Genomic DNA, 17,771 nt, shown 5'->3' with positions numbered 1-17,771 from the left:
CTGGAGCTGCTCCTTGTGTATGGTCAATGCTCCATAAACACTTGCTTCTTCATTTATCGCCCACTTGGATCTCTGCATTTAGCCTTGAACTAACTGGTCTATGCACATACTTGGAGTCCTTCTGTATTTTGTTAGCTAATTTTTTTCAAAATGTAAAAGTTTCAGGATCCCATCTACATATGCCTCCCGTGCTTTAAATCCTGAGTGTCTCCCCAGTGGTCTTTAACAGGGCCTGACCTCTGCCTGCCCACATTACCGGACTCAGCTTTTTCTGTCCTCCTTCTGATCTCTCTGCTCCAGCCTCCCTTGTTCTCCCCCTCGGCTTCCTGTGCTCCCTCCTGCCACCGGACCTTTGCACGTGCTGTTCCCTACATCTGGATGTTCTTCCTTCTCCTCTTTCCCTTCAGATCTTACTTCAACCATCACGTCTCTGACCTCCCACTTGCCAACTGCCTCATCCTATGCCTGGACAGTGCCCTGTCTCTGCACTGCAGGATGTGATACAGTTACTATCTCACATGCATTTGTGCGGTGGGGATTACTGCCTGTCTTCTGTCTTGCTTATAGGACTCTGAGCTCTATGAGGATAGACATTGAGTCTATTTTTGCTCTATGTTTTATCTCCAGTTTCTATTATCATGCCTGACGTACAGAAAGGACTACCGGTGTTTATTGAATAAATGAATGATGACTGGTTGGATGCGTCATTAGTGTTAAGGAGAAAACCCAAAATGTAAGACTGTACTCTTGGTTTTGAAGACCAGAAGCAGGGTAGCCGTAGTTTGGTGCCATGCCACAGTGGAAAACAGATGAGGGCCCCCACCTATGGACGGGACGGGTCAAGTGCCTGTCACGCTCACATCACCTCCACAGTCTCTTTAGGACCTGCAGTCCTAGGTGACACTGTGGCAGGCAGAATAATGGGCCTTGAAGATGTCCACACCCTAATTCCTGGTACCCGTGAATACGGTATCTTATGTGGCACAAGGGATCCTGCAGGTGTGATGAAGGTTATAGTCCTTGAGACCGAGAATATTCCGGATTATCTGAGTGAGTGCGATCTAATCACACGGACCCTCCAAGTGTAGATCCCTCCTCAGCTGGGTTAAAGGGATGAGATGGAAGGAGGAGGAGAGATTTGTAGCAGGTAAGGGGCTCAAGTCACTAGCTGCTTTGGAAAAGGGGGACCACATTTCAAGGAACGTAGACGCCTCTAGACAATGGGAATGGTGCTCATGGGAGCACCAGGAAGAAAATGGGATCTCAATCCTGCCAGCACAGGGCATGGATTCTGCCTTCCCCGAATGAACTAGGAAAGGGGTCTTCGCTTTGAACCCCCAAAATGGAAGGCGGCTCTGCCGACACCTTGGTGTTCTGTGCTACACTTCTCACCTACAGAAATGCAACCGCAGAAATTTCTGTCGTCGAAGCCACTACGCGCGGTCGACCGTCACAGCGGCAACGGGAAGCTAACACAGGCCCTGCGCGTACAGGATGCTCCATCCTGTCCCACCCGTCTGCCTACCCCCTCGACCAGAGCAGAGAGGGGACGTGTCTCAGAGACAGCCAAACACGACCTATGAGGCAGCTGGACAGACTGACCAACTGGGCAAATCAGGGTCACTCAGGGCCTTGAATGTGAGCCAAAGAGAAATACTGGGCACCACTGTGGGAGCAGCGGACGAGGCCACTGAAGAAGGCGAGAGGAGGGCGAGTGGCTGAAGCGTGTCAAGGACAGAATCGCAGAATAGGGAGCTGGGGACCCCTGGGCGGCCCGGTGCCAACGTAATTTGGTGGCCAGACCTGGCTCCGATTCCGAGCCACGTCTGGTGTCCCGCCTTGACGCTGGGCTTCGCTCTGCTCCCCGTCCTTCTCATGGGCTGTGCTCTGCGTGGCATGTTCTGGTCTTTGCCGGCAGTTGTGGTCCTTCTGTCCTCATTCCTGGACATGTCCTCATCATTGTCCCCACGCTTCTGCTCCCCCGGCCCCTGTAACCTGAGCGGATCTGAGCTCCTTGTAACTCACAGGGCCTAATACGACTTCCTCACATTTGGAGTTTGACCCTATCCATGTAGCCTGTCTGGGCTCCCCTTTGGAGCCCATAAAAGGGGGTCGAGGGGTGGGACCTCATACCTACACGCAGAGGTATAGGAGGATGCTGGAAGGTGAATGAGCAAATGTGAGGAGGGCACACTAACCTGCGACCCACCAGTTGCAAGGCTGTGGCTATTTGGTGGCATCCTGACCAGTGGCTGGAGGTTCTCCGTTCTTCCCTCACAAGGCACCTAGCCAGCCTTTTCTCCGAGACCCCTTCTTGTTTTCGACTCTCCTGCCCCTCCCCCTCCTGTGCCATCATCTTCTCTGTTTGCCAGAAGCTCCCGGGGCCGCTCCGGGGGCTGCTAAACCCCAGAAGTGGTCTTTGGTTCTAGCGATGCCCGTGACCACTTTTGACAAATGGATTCCAAAAATGTTTCTCTCAAGTCAGGGCTCTTTCATCCTCCGCACCTCTGCGCATTTCGGCTCTGGCTCACCTTTTCTCCCCACTCCTTGGAAGCCGACAGTGTGCTGTTTCCGTGACTTTACAGCCCTGTGCCTACAGCTGCTTAGGTTTCCAAGCAAATAAACAGGGACAAATATATGCCAGTGGGCCGGGATCAAAACGCGCCTCCAGCTGCTGGGAACACAGAGAGAAGCAGTTTCCTTAGAAACAAATTCCCAGGGGAAGGGGCCTGGTGGGGCCAAGTGAGATCTTGGCGGAGGTGGACCTCACGCTTCAGGACATGGCCCAGCGTGGCCTGGGCTACAGGGGAACAGCAGCCCCTGTCCGTAGGAGCAATAGTCTCTACAGATCACATGAAGTCAGTGGGTGAAAGCATTAATGCTGAAACCGTTTCTGGAAACTCTTAGCTTTCAGAGCACTTCGGTGTAGAATGTCTCACTTATTCTCCCAACAACTCCGTGATACAGGCAAGGGAGGTAAAATATCCCCATCGTACAGATGAGAAAAGTAAGGTTCACGGAGGCTAACTCACTGGCTGGGTCACCCAGGTAGGTAGGCTGTTGTCTCAGCCTGCAATCATAAGCCAAATCTGAACTAGTCGGAGACAGAGTATTACTTTTTTACTTTCCAAAATTCGGAAAACGTAGATGTGTACTGAAATACTGAAAGAGCAGACCATCCAAATCCCATATTTGTTTTCTTTCTTTAAGAAGATGACGCTTAATAAAGACGGAGGCAAAGCCTGAGGTTTCGATCACAAGACAGCCTCAGCTGGTCAGGGCAGAGTGGAAATTTCCAGAAATGAGTATTTCATACATACATTTCCAAAGCTAAAGGACGTTTAGAGTCCAAAACTTTCAAGCAGATTAAAATGCATAGCTCTCTGCAAAACCTTTGCTGACGCTGGCCAGTTTTCAGGCTTCTCCAGAATCCAACGGGGCCAACATGATTCACTGAATTCTTTATGAATTAAGAAGCTGTAAATTATGCACCTTTTTTTTTTCTAAACATGCATTACTTTCCACGCTTTACAGCCAAGGCGAATAAACAGTATCACAGAGGCGTTTTCTCCCTGGGAACATCTCCTTCTCTCCCTGTTCTTCAAATGGAGGGTCGTCTAGTGGAAGGGTCCTCCAGTGAATGTGCAGTAAGTTTGGGTAAGGAGGCCAACCTGACATTTCTTGGAGTTTGAAACTGCAAAGTGGTATCCCTGCAGAACATTCAAGCATGAACCTTTCTACAGCCAAGTTTTAGGCAAACAGCAAGCAGAAATGGCACACGTATACATAACGAACGGAGTGGAAATGCCAGGGCAAGAAATCCATTTGCGGGGAAATTCAGCAACTGGAAAAGGGAGTGGCTTCTGCCGGCATGAGATGCTCTCCCTCGCTTGTAAATCACAACAGTTGCTTTTCATTAGCGGCCATTCATTCTTTCATTAGCTACGTTCTGGGTGCCAGGGACCTCCCTGCCCTGGAAATAAAAGGAGCCTGGACTCCAGGTGGAGAAGAGTCTCATGCGCTGGGATGTATCCAAGTGTGCCTGGGCTCAGCTCTGTCCCACCTTATGAGTCTAAAAGCAAAAGAGAAAGGAGGAACCTGTGCGCTGGGCGGCCCAGTGTCTGGGTCTGGACAAAGAGATATGAGCCGAAGGGAACGGCCTTTTCACGGCGTGGCTGCTCTATGTTGAATCTGTATCCGTTCTAGCAAGAACATTTTTTTAATGTTCATTTATTTTTGAAAGAGAGAGTGAGACAGAGAGTGAGCAGGGGAGGGCCAGAGAGAGGGAGACACAGAATCGGAAGCAGGCTCCAGGCTCTGAGATGTCAGCACAGAGCCCGACGCGGGGTTCGAACCACGAACCATGAGAACATGACCTGAGCCGAAGTCGGACGCCCAACCGACTGAGCCACCCAGGTGCCCCAAGCAAGAAGTTATTTTAAAATTATTTTTGTGTGTGTGAATACAAGGGAAGCATGGTTTGGAAAGACATAGAAACTTCTAGAAAATCTGTTTCCAGAAAATATGGGAAATAGCTATAAGATGCTAGAAAATTTGGGAAGAAAGAAAAGGTTGTAACAGCTGTTGTCTTTGTAAAGATGCGTCAGACAAAATGATTTTGCTCAGAAAGCACAGAACTTGGCCCAGCCCAGTCCTCTTCTTCCTTTGACATGCAGGAAGTAAAACATAAGGTCCAAATGATCAAATGATACAACTGGGGAGTTGGGGGCCCGGCTTCTCCTTCTGGTGGGGCCTCTGACCCACCCTCAGACCCACACCCCGTTCCTACCCCCTGTGAAACAAGAGTCTCCCCATGACCTCCAGGGACCCTGCAAATCCTATGGTCCCTTTACCCTTTTCCATTTCCTTCCAAACCAGCATCACAAGATGATATTATTTCACCCTCTCTCCACCCCCCCCAACCGGGGCAGGCTCAGAGGCCCTGGCCCTCTCTCAGCTGTATGCTAAGCAGCTCTGTGAGGCTCGGGGCCAGGAGCAGAACTGCCTGAGTTTTGGCAACTGGATAAAGCAAGTGACTTTGGAGTGCTGAGATCTGGAATAATGTGGGTACATCAGTGGACCCGTTTGGGGCCAGCTCCCGTGACTCCGCGTGCGTGCAGTGTTCGGGGAGAGGTCTCACCACACGGCCACGCCTGCCTAACTTCTCGGGTGTGGGTGCACCCTGTGCGTCCCCTCCAGGGACAGCGGTCTCCTCACAGCTGCCCTACACCCCACTGAGACACAACACCCTCTTTTGAGTCAAACAACTGACCACCCAGGCTGGTCAAAATGAGGGCAGGCTCTGAAAGGGGACAGTTTTATTTCAAGGGTTTAATGGGTCCAAGGAGATGAAATGAAAAGTTTCAGCTATTAAAAAGAGGGGGGGGGGGGATAGACCATCTTCTTCCAAATAAACAAACTATCCTTTGAACAAGAAAAGAGTCTTCTAACTGGGTCAGGCTGGGGCCAGGTCACGAAGGAGTCACACGTCCCGTGGGGCCCCCTCTCTATTCTTGCTACCCTGATTTCTCCCTCTGCTGCTTTGGGGAGCCCAGTGCTCTCCTGCTGGGGCCCTGCCAAGGAATGACATGAGCTCATCGGACACAGGCCCTTCCCAGGACACAGAGCTTCCATTTGGAAAGGAGGCCCCTGCAAATCTCTAAGGGGAGAATTCCAGGCGGGGAAAGTTCCCCAGAATCCCTCAAATCACACCATAAAGGCAGCATAAGATTTGCTTCGACTACCAACTTTCAACACTTTATGGGTTTGTTTGTTTTTTTTAAATCTAAGCCATGATTTTTTTTTTTTTCTCTCCTATTTACAACCTCTCTGGCAAATGATTACAACTTAACTGTGTGAAGTGTGAATACGTGCAGACTACGTTATGTGCAATGATTCACAGGATGGCAAAAACGTGACAGGGTAGAAAAACCTAGAGAATTGCTCTCAGCCTCCATATCAATATGTGTTTGTTATTCAGTAAGTAGAATGCTATTTAGGCCTCCAGTATTTCAGCCCCTCTTCTGCGTGCCGGGGACAGAGATGGAACTTTGATCCCATCTGGTCCTCAAAGAGCTTATAGGCTGTTGGAGGGCAGAAGTTAAGACATTATATCACCCAGAGAAATGGTATCACCAGCACGGAACTTTCTGAGAGCACAGAGGAAGAACATCAAGGCCTCCCTGTACAGCTGTATAGCCTGTGCACTGCCTAACTGTGGGGTCACCATCCCACAAACTCCATTCTCAATAGAGCCCTGTGGAAACTTTGAGTGGGAAGAGCCTGTGAGACTTGCAGGGATTGGCCAGATACAGGTCTAGCGCAGGAGGGAGGCCCTGACTCCTAGAAAGGCGGGAGAAGCCTGCTGAGGGTGTTTGCAGGCTGATGGTATGACACATCCCCGCTGGGAGAAGGGCTCAGCTTTCCCATGGAGACTCCAGAGAAAGAGCACTGAGGAAGGTGGGTTTGACTTGGGGTCATTCGTGTTACTTCCCAGCTCACTTAGAGAAACTGGTGTCACTCATGGGGCTTTCTACGATCTGTTCTCTCCCACCCTTACCTCTCCGAATTTTCCTCCCGCCACTTTCCTGTCCCCACGCCCCACTCTCCACCAGCCACACTGTTCTCCCCGCTGATCTCTGAATGAACCACACGAGTGCCCACTGCAGGCCTTTGTCCAGATGCCCCTCCAGGTGGAGCTGTGTTCCCCTCGCTGACCAACTTGCCGACTTCCATCTTCTGCTCTGACAGTCCCTCCGATGCCACGTCCTCACTGTCTTCCTCACCCCCTTACTGACATCCCAGCCAGTCCCCGCCCCCTCTGGCATTCTGGATCCCCAAGGCTGCCCCTCCACGTCCATGTTTTTCCAAAATCACTTTTCACCTTCTGACGGACTGCGGACTGCGACTTTAGCTATTACCTCCATTAACGTTTGAAGAGCGGGATTCATAAAACTCATTTCCAGATCTTTGGTTTTTCAAGATCATCAGCTACAACTTGGTTCTAACTTTCTTAGTATCAGGATCGGGTCAGGAACCGTAATATTCTTTGATTAAATTGAATATGCCCCATCATTTTCAAAAGAACATATAAATGGTAACCAAGAGCCAATGCAAACCACAAGAATCCAAGTAGACATTACTCCTCTAATGAGACCGGGAAATCAAAGAGACCCCATGAAAGCAAAGGCTGTTTCTTTCTCCCCTTGGCTTCTTTTCCTACTTCTCTTCTTGCTGGGATCTGCACCCTACCCTGCACATGCCTTACCTTAACGTATGCCCCCTTTCTAAGGGATAAAGAGATAATGATATCTTTGGAGTTTTCCAGCACAACAGATGATATCTAATGAATGACCGGGCAGAGGTATCATGTGCCTGTTCCAGACCACAGACACTAGATATCTGCACGCCAAGACCCCTGGCTTCAGGGAACGAGCGACTTATGAAGGACGTGTGTGTGGACCCTGTCTTGTTCTGACCCGCTCCTGTATGTTTGACAGGACACACACCCGACCCTAATCACCAATAAAAACCGCAGATCCCAAGCAATGGCCAGACTCCCTCTTCTCCTTTCCAAATCTCCTGGACACACCATTTCTATCTCTTTCGGTATATATCTTCGGTCAACCCTGCTTTTGCCTCCTGCTGGGTTGTGTATGATTTCCATCCTGTGCGAAGCCAAGGAGCCTCCTGGCTGATTCTGTGGGACTGTCCCCCACTCTGGGTCCTCGGACCCGGCCCGCCTGCGTCGCTAGTAAGTGGTTCTATCCTCGGAAGATGTACTTGTCACCGAATAAAAAATATATAGCCATGGTCATAACATGTAGTTTCAAGGAAAAGATGAGAGTTTCTGCCACCAAAAAAAATTTTTTTAAAGTAAAAGCCATTTTAAAACTATTTCACTAAAGCATTAGGTGGTTGAGTAAATCCTGAATGACAACCGGGCTTAGTTTCTGGTCTTGGCCCATCTATGAACGCGTTGTTTCACGCCAGATAAGATACAACTCCATTTTCTCAACTCTGCTTGTGGATTGTAACACGTGAAAGTGACATCATGCAAAATACTCCCATCCTCCAAACACGAACTTTCATTAAACTTTTAAAAATTAAATGAGGAAAGAGAAGCTTGGGCATCGGCTGGAATTGTGGGTAATGACACTTCAGCTCTAAGGATGCTCTGTGGCCTTGACAGCAGCGGGCACAGGCTCTGGGTCACTCTCCCCCCCCCCCCCCCCCCCGGGAACAGACTTGTACTGACCCCTCATTACTCTCTTCTCCTTCTGCTGTGCCCAACGGCCCAGGATGGGTCTGGGTGACCCCAACAGGCTCCCTGAGACACACAGACCAGGATTTCCCCTTCTTTACCACCAGATCTCAGCTGCCCGACAAGCTTTTGTTGATCTAGGTCACAAACAGGTGACAAATGCACTCTAACTCTGTTGCTGGCCCTCCCTTTTTGTTCCCAACTCTGCCCTATGGAAACAATTACTGGGGTCACAATTAACATCCCCATGGAGCTGAGGGTCCCCAAACAAGGTCCAGAAAGAGCAGACAGTTTTTGCTGAGACAGCTTAATTCTGTTGTGCTCTGGTGGGCAAGAACCCAGACTTGACATTGGACGACCTGTAAACAGTCACGGTTGTGCCCACATCCTTTAAGGAACCACAGGGTCTCATCTGAAAACACCCCTCTCTCATAGGACTGCCACGGGAAGCACGTGTGCCCTTCAAGAGAGATCCCAAACACATCTAAATGACAGTAACACCCATCAGGTTTCCCTAGGGATTCCCCTGGGATTTAGTGCGAAAGACAAACCAAGAAAAACCTGGTCAGAAAGTCGTTTGAGAAGATGTTCATCAGGATCTGGGTCATCTGGGACAATCAGCTTTTCACGGGCAAAACCTTCCTCCCTGAGGAAGGTGCCACAGAAGTGCCACGGGACAGCCAGGGTGGGGAGGGAGAGCTCCCCGGCCTCCAGGGGCTCGCCCAGGGCGGGGTGGGCCACTCTTAGATGCCACAGGACTTACCAGGTAGCGTTCCTCCTGCCTCATGCTGGGGGTGCGGATCATGTGGTTCTGTTCTCCTCTCCAGTCTCCAAATCGACGGAAAAAATAGTTAGATAAAAACCGGTTGACGGGGTCTCTAATGATGTTGATGTAGACGGGCTGGTCTCCTCCAAACCTAACACATGCACACAAACATAGAGCTGGTTACGACCCATCACTTCTGGAGGACAGCGAAGCCCACTTAGACTCCGTTTCCCCGCTAGCTCATATATTGTCATTAGAGGACCCAGTCTGCTAAGGTACCAGTGAAGAATTCAATCAGCGTGCAGGGGTTCCTGATCGGCACTTTATTACGTGTGGGAAATGTCTGTGCGGGGACCTGCTGGGGCTGAGTGGGCTGTTCCTAGCCAGCACCATGCAAACGACTGGATTTGTCAGCAGGGAGGTGTGGACATGGTCTCGTTTTCTCCCTGGGCTGTGGGTTCCTGAGGGTGGGGGCACGCGGTGGTGGGTTTTGTATTCCCAGCATCTGGCACAGACACACTGGCCGGTGGCTGGCCCTCATGGAACGTTTGATCAATTCTGATTGCCTCGCTGGGTGAGACGGTGCTTCTTCTATGTTCTGATTCCAACAGACTCAGGGCAGGTGCTCTGCAGGAAGTGGGTAACATTAGCCAACGTTTATTGAACACACTCAACATTTATTAAATCACCTTCTTTTTTTTTTTTTTTAATTTTTTTTTTCAACGTTTATTTATTTTTGGGACAGAGAGAGACAGAGCATGAACGGGGGAGGGGCAGAGAGAGAGGGAGACACAGAATCGGAAACAGGCTCCAGGCTCCGAGCCATCAGCCCAGAGCCTGACGCGGGGCTCGAACTCCCGGACCGCGAGATCGTGACCTGGCTGAAGTCGGACACTTAACCGACTGCGCCACCCAGGCACCCCTTAAATCACCTTCTTGTAAACCTTTCGTGAACACCTCACAGAAGACTCACAACGTCTCCATGGCGTAGGAACCATAACCGTCCCCATCGGCACCTGGGGCAGGGAGGGGGTGAGTAATTTGTGGCTGAGCCGGGATGTGAACCCAGGCAGGTCTGGCTCCAGAATCTGTGCTCTGAACCATGGAAAGAAGATTCCAGAGTTGAGAAAAGTAGTAACGTAAGGGGGCATTATGAGCACAACAAAAATCTATGTAATTATCCTCAAATGGAGGCAGGTGGTTTTAGATCAAAATAAAACGAGTATCTAGGTGTTTCATTTTAATGCCTCCCACAAAGGGACTGGGTAAATGCTCTGAACGCTGGCCTGAGGGCAAGGCCTCCCTGAGGCAAAACGATCAGGTTGGCTGAGTTTTTCTTAAGGCTTCTCCCCTTTTTCTTTGACCGGCCTGCACACAATGGCCCTGGGGAGCCTGGGAGAACACTCCAGGCTCTGGGCACAGGTCTCGCTCTGGGGACCTTCTGGGGACCCGCAGGCAGACCCTCAGGGTCCTTTTACCCGTGACCCCGTGGCCTTCTGCTGAGGATGCCTGGACATTCCATCAGGGGTCAGAGAAAACAAACTGACGAGACCCCGTCCCACGACTCCCCGGCTGGCAGACTCTGTCACCTTGCAAAAGCCAGCCCAGAATCACAGTCACATCCTTCAGCAGTTCTGCCCCATCCCGTGTCCGTCCTTCTGTCCGGCACTGTCCGTGTAGGTCTGCCTCTCCCGTCAGCCTACGCTCCTGGAGCCGGCAACGATGCCACTTAGCACAGTGTGAGCCACACGGTAGGTGCTCAGCCAGTGAAGACTTGAATGCCTGGGTGTATGCTTCTAAGTTTACAGGTTTCTGCTGATATCACAGGCCTCTGCTATAGACGAAAGTCGACATACCAGGTCACCCATCCTTTGTCGTGTATTAACTCACATAAGGTCCTAGGTCTATTTGTGTTTTTATCTAAAATTTTTTTTTAACATTTATTCATTTTTGAGGGACAGAAAGAGACAGAGTGCAAGCAGGGGAGGGGCAGAGAGAGAGGGAGACACAGGACCTGAAGCAGGCTCCAGGCCCTGAGCTGTCAGCACAGAGCCCGACGCGGGGCTCGAACTCACGAGCCGTGAGATCATGACCTGAGCCGAAGTCAGATGCTCAACCGACTGAGCCATCCAGGTGCCCCATTTGCATTTTTATTTTTTTTATTATTTAAAAAAAATTGTAATGTTTATTTTTGAGAGAGACAGAGACAGAGACAGAGCGCGAGCAGGGGAGGGGTAGAGAGAGGGAGACACAGAATCCGAAGCAGGCTCCAGGCTCCGAGCTGTCAGCACAGAGCCCAATATGGGGTTCGAACCCACGAACCCTGAGATCATGACCTGGGTCAAAGTCAGACGCTTAACTGACTGAGCCACCCAGGGGCCCCCATCGATTTGCATTTTTAACGAGAAGCTTCATAAAGAGGAATCCAAAGGTACAAAAAGAAATGACTGTCTAGTGGTGGACTTTCAGGCACCAGGCTGCGTGAATGATACTCTGGACTCCTTGACCACTCCCCACGGGAAAGGTAAGCAGGGTTAGCCGTGCCAATACAAGTCTTGTATGGACACAAGGTGACGTTCACGCAGCTGGAGGCGCATGGGAACCAACTCATCTCACAAGTCAGCTGTGCCAGACCAGCTAACCCCTATCGTCCTGGAGGTATCTTCCTCTTTTTAATTAAATTGAGTTTCGTACCTACGATAAGCAGCAACTAAAGTAATAAAGCTACGGGTTAGGAAGACGAGGCATGTGTCCCAGATGTGAATGCCGGGAGGCCCTGCGCAATCGCATCACGTTTTCAAAAAACCTCAACTGTAGTCTGTCTTCATGTGAAGAATGACTATTACCGCGAATTAGCAGAAGTGCCCAATCCTGTGAAGCAAGGCACGGCTTCCCACTGTGAGAGGGCCCTCAGTCTGGCCGCTGCCATCTCCCCCCGAAAGGCTGCAGACTGACAAGGCTTCTTGGACGTGGGTGACGTGCTCTGAGTTGCACGCGGCAGCCCAATGCAAGGTTTCCAGGATAACTTTCCAAAACAGAAGTTTTAGGGGCGCCTGGGTGGCGTAGTCGGTTAAGCGTCCGACTTCAGCCAGGTCACTATCTCGCGGTCCGTGAGTTCGAGCCCCACGTCAGGCTCTGGGCTGATGGCTCAGAGCCTGGAGCCTGTTTCCGATTCTGTGTCTCCCTCTCTCTCTGCCCCTCCCCCGTTCATGCTCTGTCTCTCTCTGTCCCAAAAATAAATAAACGTTAAAAAAAAAAAAAATTAAAAAAAAAAAAAGAAAAAAAAATAAGAAAAAAAAACAGAAGTTTTAGATGGTTTAGGAATTTATTAAGTATCAGATAATATAATAGCCACTCTCTCGAAATTTCTAACTGTAGAGAGACGTCTGATACAGATCTCCCCCATTCCAGAAATCAACAGTAATAATGGTTTCAGGCTGCCAGCTCGGTCCTTTGTCTAGGACAGAGCTCCCCCCCAAACTGGTAAAACTGGGGTGGCATGTCAGTTACACCAAAGAGGCCAGAATACCACCCACGCTTCCCAGGGAAACACGTTTCCCCCCTCAACCCATCCTCTCTCGAGATCAGTTTCTCCTCCTCCTGCAATGTTTGGTCCTAATCAGAATTCCTGGTCACCCTTAGAAGGTCTCCCAGTCTCCTGAACGTAGGGCTGCTGATCTGTGCCAGAAACAGAAGGCTTTGCACGCCCACCCAATCTCAGGCCACACATCACTCTGCCTTACGTTTTCAACCCTGAAGAGAAGACTTCCAGAGCCTCCCGGTGAAGTCCCTCCTATTGGCCAACCTGACAGCTGAGGTCTTTGGTGTACCAGCCAAAATTCCCAGTCTTCTTTTATCCAGACTTCCTTTTGTTCATCCCCTCCACATAAAGAATTAGCTTCTCTTTTTGTTTGTGGCCGGTTGTTTTTGTTTGTTTGTTTTCGTTGGTTTGTTTGTTTTTACAACTTTTAGCCTTTTCGGCTTCAATTTTAAATCCTGTAAATTCTTTTGTGCATGTTTCTTCTTGAAAATTCCTTTGGCAGTTGCCTTCAGACTTATTTCCTTTTATTTTTTAATCTGTACTACTAATTTGGCCTTTATGAAGCTCTAAAAAATTGTGCTGACCACAACTGAGGAAAGGTTCTGCATTGTGCAAACATCCTAGAGCAGAGGAGGCGGGCCATATTTTGTTTTTCACTTAACAACCCACGCTCTTGTCCCTTGGTCACCACAACAGCTACTGCATATGTGAAGCTCTCTTTTAAGTCATCCTAAAATAGCAGGCGTTTCCACTCTTTGACTTCTGTTCATACACCGTATTTATCAACTCTTCAATCACCCCCTGTGGGTCTCCTTCCGACCCTCTGCAAATTTACCATATTCTTTTCATTTTTGTGTTTTGATGAGAAGATGAAGACCCAAGGCAGAATGTAATTCTCGAGAAATGATAACTGCATGCCTCTCACTTTTTTCCCATGAATTCCTAAATATCTCATTCTGAGGATGTTCTTTCGTATCTGCCCCCCACTGCTGCCTTAATCAGTCAACCCGCAGCATTAGCCACCTCCCCAATAGCTACGCAAAGCAAAGCAGGTGGGAAAGAATTTTAGGTATACTTTCATCAACGTGCTGGTGATATTCTGCCTAGAATATTACTGCACATAGTAAACAGCAAGACTTATGACCCCAGTTGTTCTGGGGAATTAAGATTGTGTTGTCCTCCCATTGTGGTAGAGTTTGCTAGGGCTGGGAACATTCTTTTGAAAGTATGTCTTCTTTTTTTTGTGTTCGTTTAAATTATGGTGAAATATACATAACGGAAACATTTCACGTATACAGCCATCCCCAGAACTTTCTCCTCATCCCAAACCCGAGCTCTGTGTGACCCTCCACTTGGCCCCTGGCAATTTCCATTCTACTGAAAGTGTATCTTCTTCTCACCTCTGGCCTAAAAGTAGGGGTTATCCCTTGTGCTGTTACCTAACATTCAAAGATGGTAAGTATCCCGTGGCTAGAAGCCCGGCTTTGATCCCTGGGGAAGAGACACTTTGAAGTGACAGGAAGGCCATCATGGAAAAGGCTGTGACTGTTTGGGGGGCAGGCTGAGGAGCTTCCCACAGGAGGAGGGAGGGAGGGATGCTTATTTGCTGGTCCTTCGTTGGAATGGGGCCAAAGGGCCACTGAGTATCCTCCCAAACCCGAGACGGGGGCACTTTGGTCCCCGCCGCCAGGGAGAGGATGTCACTTCACAAAACACAAGCAGGGAAGACTGAGCCTCCTCGGCTCTGTGGCGTGTCCTGAGGGAAGAGAGGGGGATGCTGAGTGGGGACAAATGTGGGTGAAGGGAGGGCCGGCTGGGACACTGGAGTGAGGGCTCCCGCTTGGAGACAAGGGGACTGCACAAGAGGGAAGGTTGTTCATAGCAGGCAGTGAGGCGGGCTCAGGGAAAAGTCCAGAGGACACTAATCTCCGACGGGCCAACAAAGCACGTGGGCTTATGTGTCCCCTGACCGGCGCCATCCGCTCCGGGGAAGGGGAAAGTGAGAAGAGAGCGCCATTTTCCCAAGATTGGTCCAGCAGTGTTTCAACAGGATGGAATCAAGCTTCAGGAGGGAAAGACAGCGTTCGGCAGCTGCTGATCTCAACTGTTACCTGGAAGCCCTCTTCAAAGGTGGAGCTTTCTGTCACCGTTACAAAAGATTTGCAGGGCACGGCCTGAAAGTGGGTGGTTTTGCCAATGAGAGCGAAAACAAAGTCAACATTCAGAAATAAGCTGTGGAAACCAGACGGAATTATGGAATTAGTAAGACGGGATTTGTTTTGTTAAATAGTGCCATCAGAGGGCAGCCTTTGTTCACGCCAGTAATTAAGGCTTCTTTAAGGGAAGAGAGAAAGTGTCCAAAACGCTGCTCCTCGAACATCACACCCTGCCCGCTTCTTGAGTGATTGATTTATTTTTAAATATTTTGCTTTTGTGAGTTAGTGTTGGCGTGGGAGCCAGCATCTGCGATAAATAAGGAAACAGAAGAAGTGAAGGAGGGCGAGGGAGTCATGAATGAGAAATGAGGAATCCCGTGAAAAAAGGGCTCTGAGACGGGGTAGTTTGAAATGGTTTAGCGTACTGATCCAGCCTGTAATTCGCTTGGACTATTCTGACAGCACCTTGCTCTGACACGTAACTTCCTCATGTCTTCCCTGCAAGACACAAGTTGGGAGTTGAGTGGCGGTGGGGGGCGGGGGGCACAGGTTGGAAAGTTACTGCCCCCTCAGACCCCCCCAAAACACTTGCAAACAAACAGTGGGGGCAAGGGGAAGATGAATTGAACTGTCTGTCACGGTCAGCGTGTGGATCAAGCCGCACCTGAGGAGGTGCCGTTCATGCGGAAAGGCTGACATTTGTCAAAAATTATCATTCTCTCGGTTAGTTCAACAATCAGGAATGGACACATTAGATGGCGGTACACAAATAGTAAAAGTCCTCCTAAATCATCACAACAAAGAAGGGCATCTTTTGGGCCAAGATCATTTTTGACTCAATTCTCCAGGTAGTCCAGTTGGAAAACATGTGTCCGGACCAAATGTTTAAGCGGTTCAAAAACCGTATGAGGGAGCGGTCTAGTGGAAACCCTCACAGATCCCAACTGGCCTGAAAATTCTGCTGAGTTTGGAGTGTTTATCTCCTCTGGCGGGAAGCCTTCCCCGAAGCAACGATGGGAACATCAGTTTGGTCTGATAACTACTGCTTTCTATGGTTGAATTAATAAGACTGGGTATCGTGAAATGGTCCTTTTAGGTCTAAAAATAGGGAACAGAAGGAACAGAGCAAGATGCCTAGATGACGAATAGATGAAGCAGCTCAGCTATCTAATCACCAAGAGCTCACAGGAGAGGATCTATATTTCAAGATAAGGATGCCATAGTTAATGGGGGAAAAAAAGAAATAAAGGCAATTCGTTCCGGGATAATGCCGTACGCTTCAGAAGTTCAGAACGTTGGCGTGCACGAGGTGTGGGGAGAGAGGTGACTTCCATTCTTATGTTCTGCTCACCAGGAAGTGTCTTGCTGCGTGTTAAGAATGTCAGGAAGACTAGAAACGAAATATCAACAAAGAATATTAAGCTGCACTATCAATTTTTCTCTTAATGACCTCATTATCTTGAAACAAGCCAACCATATGGCTGTCAGCAACGATCCGTGGTAGGTTTCTTAAGAGTAGCTCAATTATCTCTTTACCTTACAATTCAAAATATGGAAGTCATTTTTTAGAAGCACGGGAAAGCCCTCTTAACAAGTTCCCACTTAGTTGTTTTTCTGTTAATTGTATACTGGGGGGCTTGCTCTGTATGCCCGTACATATGGAGGTCTCGTACCTGGGCACCCCTCTTCCCGCCCCCCCTGCCCCACTCCCCGCCGCCTTGTGCGTGTGGGGTGGCAGGAGAGGACATGATCGCTTCCGCAGATAGCATGGGCTTTTTAAAAGGAGCAGAGCTGCTCAGGCCAGTCTCTCTTTTTTCCTGCTTAGAGCTCTTGACTGCTAGCCCTTTTTGCTGTGCTCACCCTTGGGGCTCCCATCTACGGATTCCTCTTGGTCCCTCTCTTTGTCCGGTTTTAGCTCATGCTGGTCCCTGCGCCGCCAGTGCCCTTCCCCTTTGTCTAACGCTGACCTGTCCCTCATATCCCAGAGGCAAGGGCTCCTGTTCTGGAAGGCCCTCCCACTCTTCCTCCCTCAGGGAGGGAGGGTCCCGCCTCCCCTGTGGGAGAGACTGCCACTCTCTTTCCTAAAGCCCATCACACTTTGCTGCCAATCCTTCCTCGATGGAAGAAGAACAGACACTTGCCCTAAAGCAGCGAACGCGTTTCTAGCTCATTGTGGAAGCCCCGGTCCTCCAGCAGTGAACAGGACATAGAGGGTGCCCGGCAAAACACGTGTTTGGTTGAACAAAATGGAATGGAAGGTGGAGAAGTCAGCACGAGCCGGGCCCTCTCCTCAGGGTATCTCGGGAGACACTGCGAGGCTGCTCGGGAACTCAGCCGTCGGCTCAGAAAGAGGCTTCGACGGCAATGCCTCTTGAGTGCCAATTGGCAACACTGTACAGGTGTGTTTCAGCAGTGGCAGAACAATGTGCTCGCTTCGGCAGCACATATGCTAAAACCAGAGGCGGCAGAACGCCCTCACAAACCACTTCGACGAGAAACTACAAAGGTAGTTTGTAGCTGCCCTAGGGCCGAGCGGTTGCCGGAGGCATAGGAACGCATCATTTCTAATACACAAATAGACACACAACCTGGATGGAAAAAAAAAATCACAAGTTATGCAGGGATTCCAGATGAGAATTAATAGGAAAGTACGAGGCAAAAAAAGATGATTGGCATATACCACAGGAAAGATTACTTAGAACAATCTCCTCCGTAAGGAAAACAGGAGTACGTGTTTCAGTCTTGCTCAAGTGTAAATTGCTACACTTTGTTAAGAATGATCTATTTTGGGGGCGCCTGAGTGGCTCAGTCAATTAGGTGGTCCGCCTCTTGGTTTTAGCTCAGGTCATGATCATGCAGTTCGTGAGTTCAAGCCCTGCACCGGTGTGGAGACTGCTTGGGATTCTCTCTCTCTCTCTCTCTCTCTCTCTCTCTCTCTGCCCCTCCCCACTTGCACTATCTCTCTCTCTTTCAAAATTAATTTTAAAAAACTTAAAAAAATATGTTAAAAAAAGAATGATCTGGGCGCCTGGGTGGCTTGGTCGG

At 49.6% G+C, this 17,771-nt stretch overlaps 1 protein-coding gene across 5 annotated transcripts in view; it reads right to left on the bottom strand.

Moving 5' to 3' along the window:
• UST (uronyl 2-sulfotransferase) overlaps positions 1-17,771 on the bottom strand; it is a 318,873-nt gene that overhangs the window by 110,904 nt on the left and 190,198 nt on the right. For all 5 annotated transcript variants that reach the window (XM_023254493.2, XM_023254491.2, XM_023254490.2 and 2 more), the window contains exon 5: positions 9,027-9,180. In XM_023254493.2, the coding sequence (XP_023110261.1) occupies positions 9,027-9,180 (154 nt within the window). The remainder of the gene's footprint in view (positions 1-9,026; positions 9,181-17,771) is intronic.

Source organism: Felis catus, chromosome B2 (genome assembly GCF_018350175.1).
Source record: "Felis catus isolate Fca126 chromosome B2, F.catus_Fca126_mat1.0, whole genome shotgun sequence".
NCBI classification, from domain to species: domain Eukaryota; kingdom Metazoa; phylum Chordata; class Mammalia; order Carnivora; family Felidae; genus Felis; species Felis catus.
This window is presented reverse-complemented; position numbering and strand designations above follow the sequence as displayed.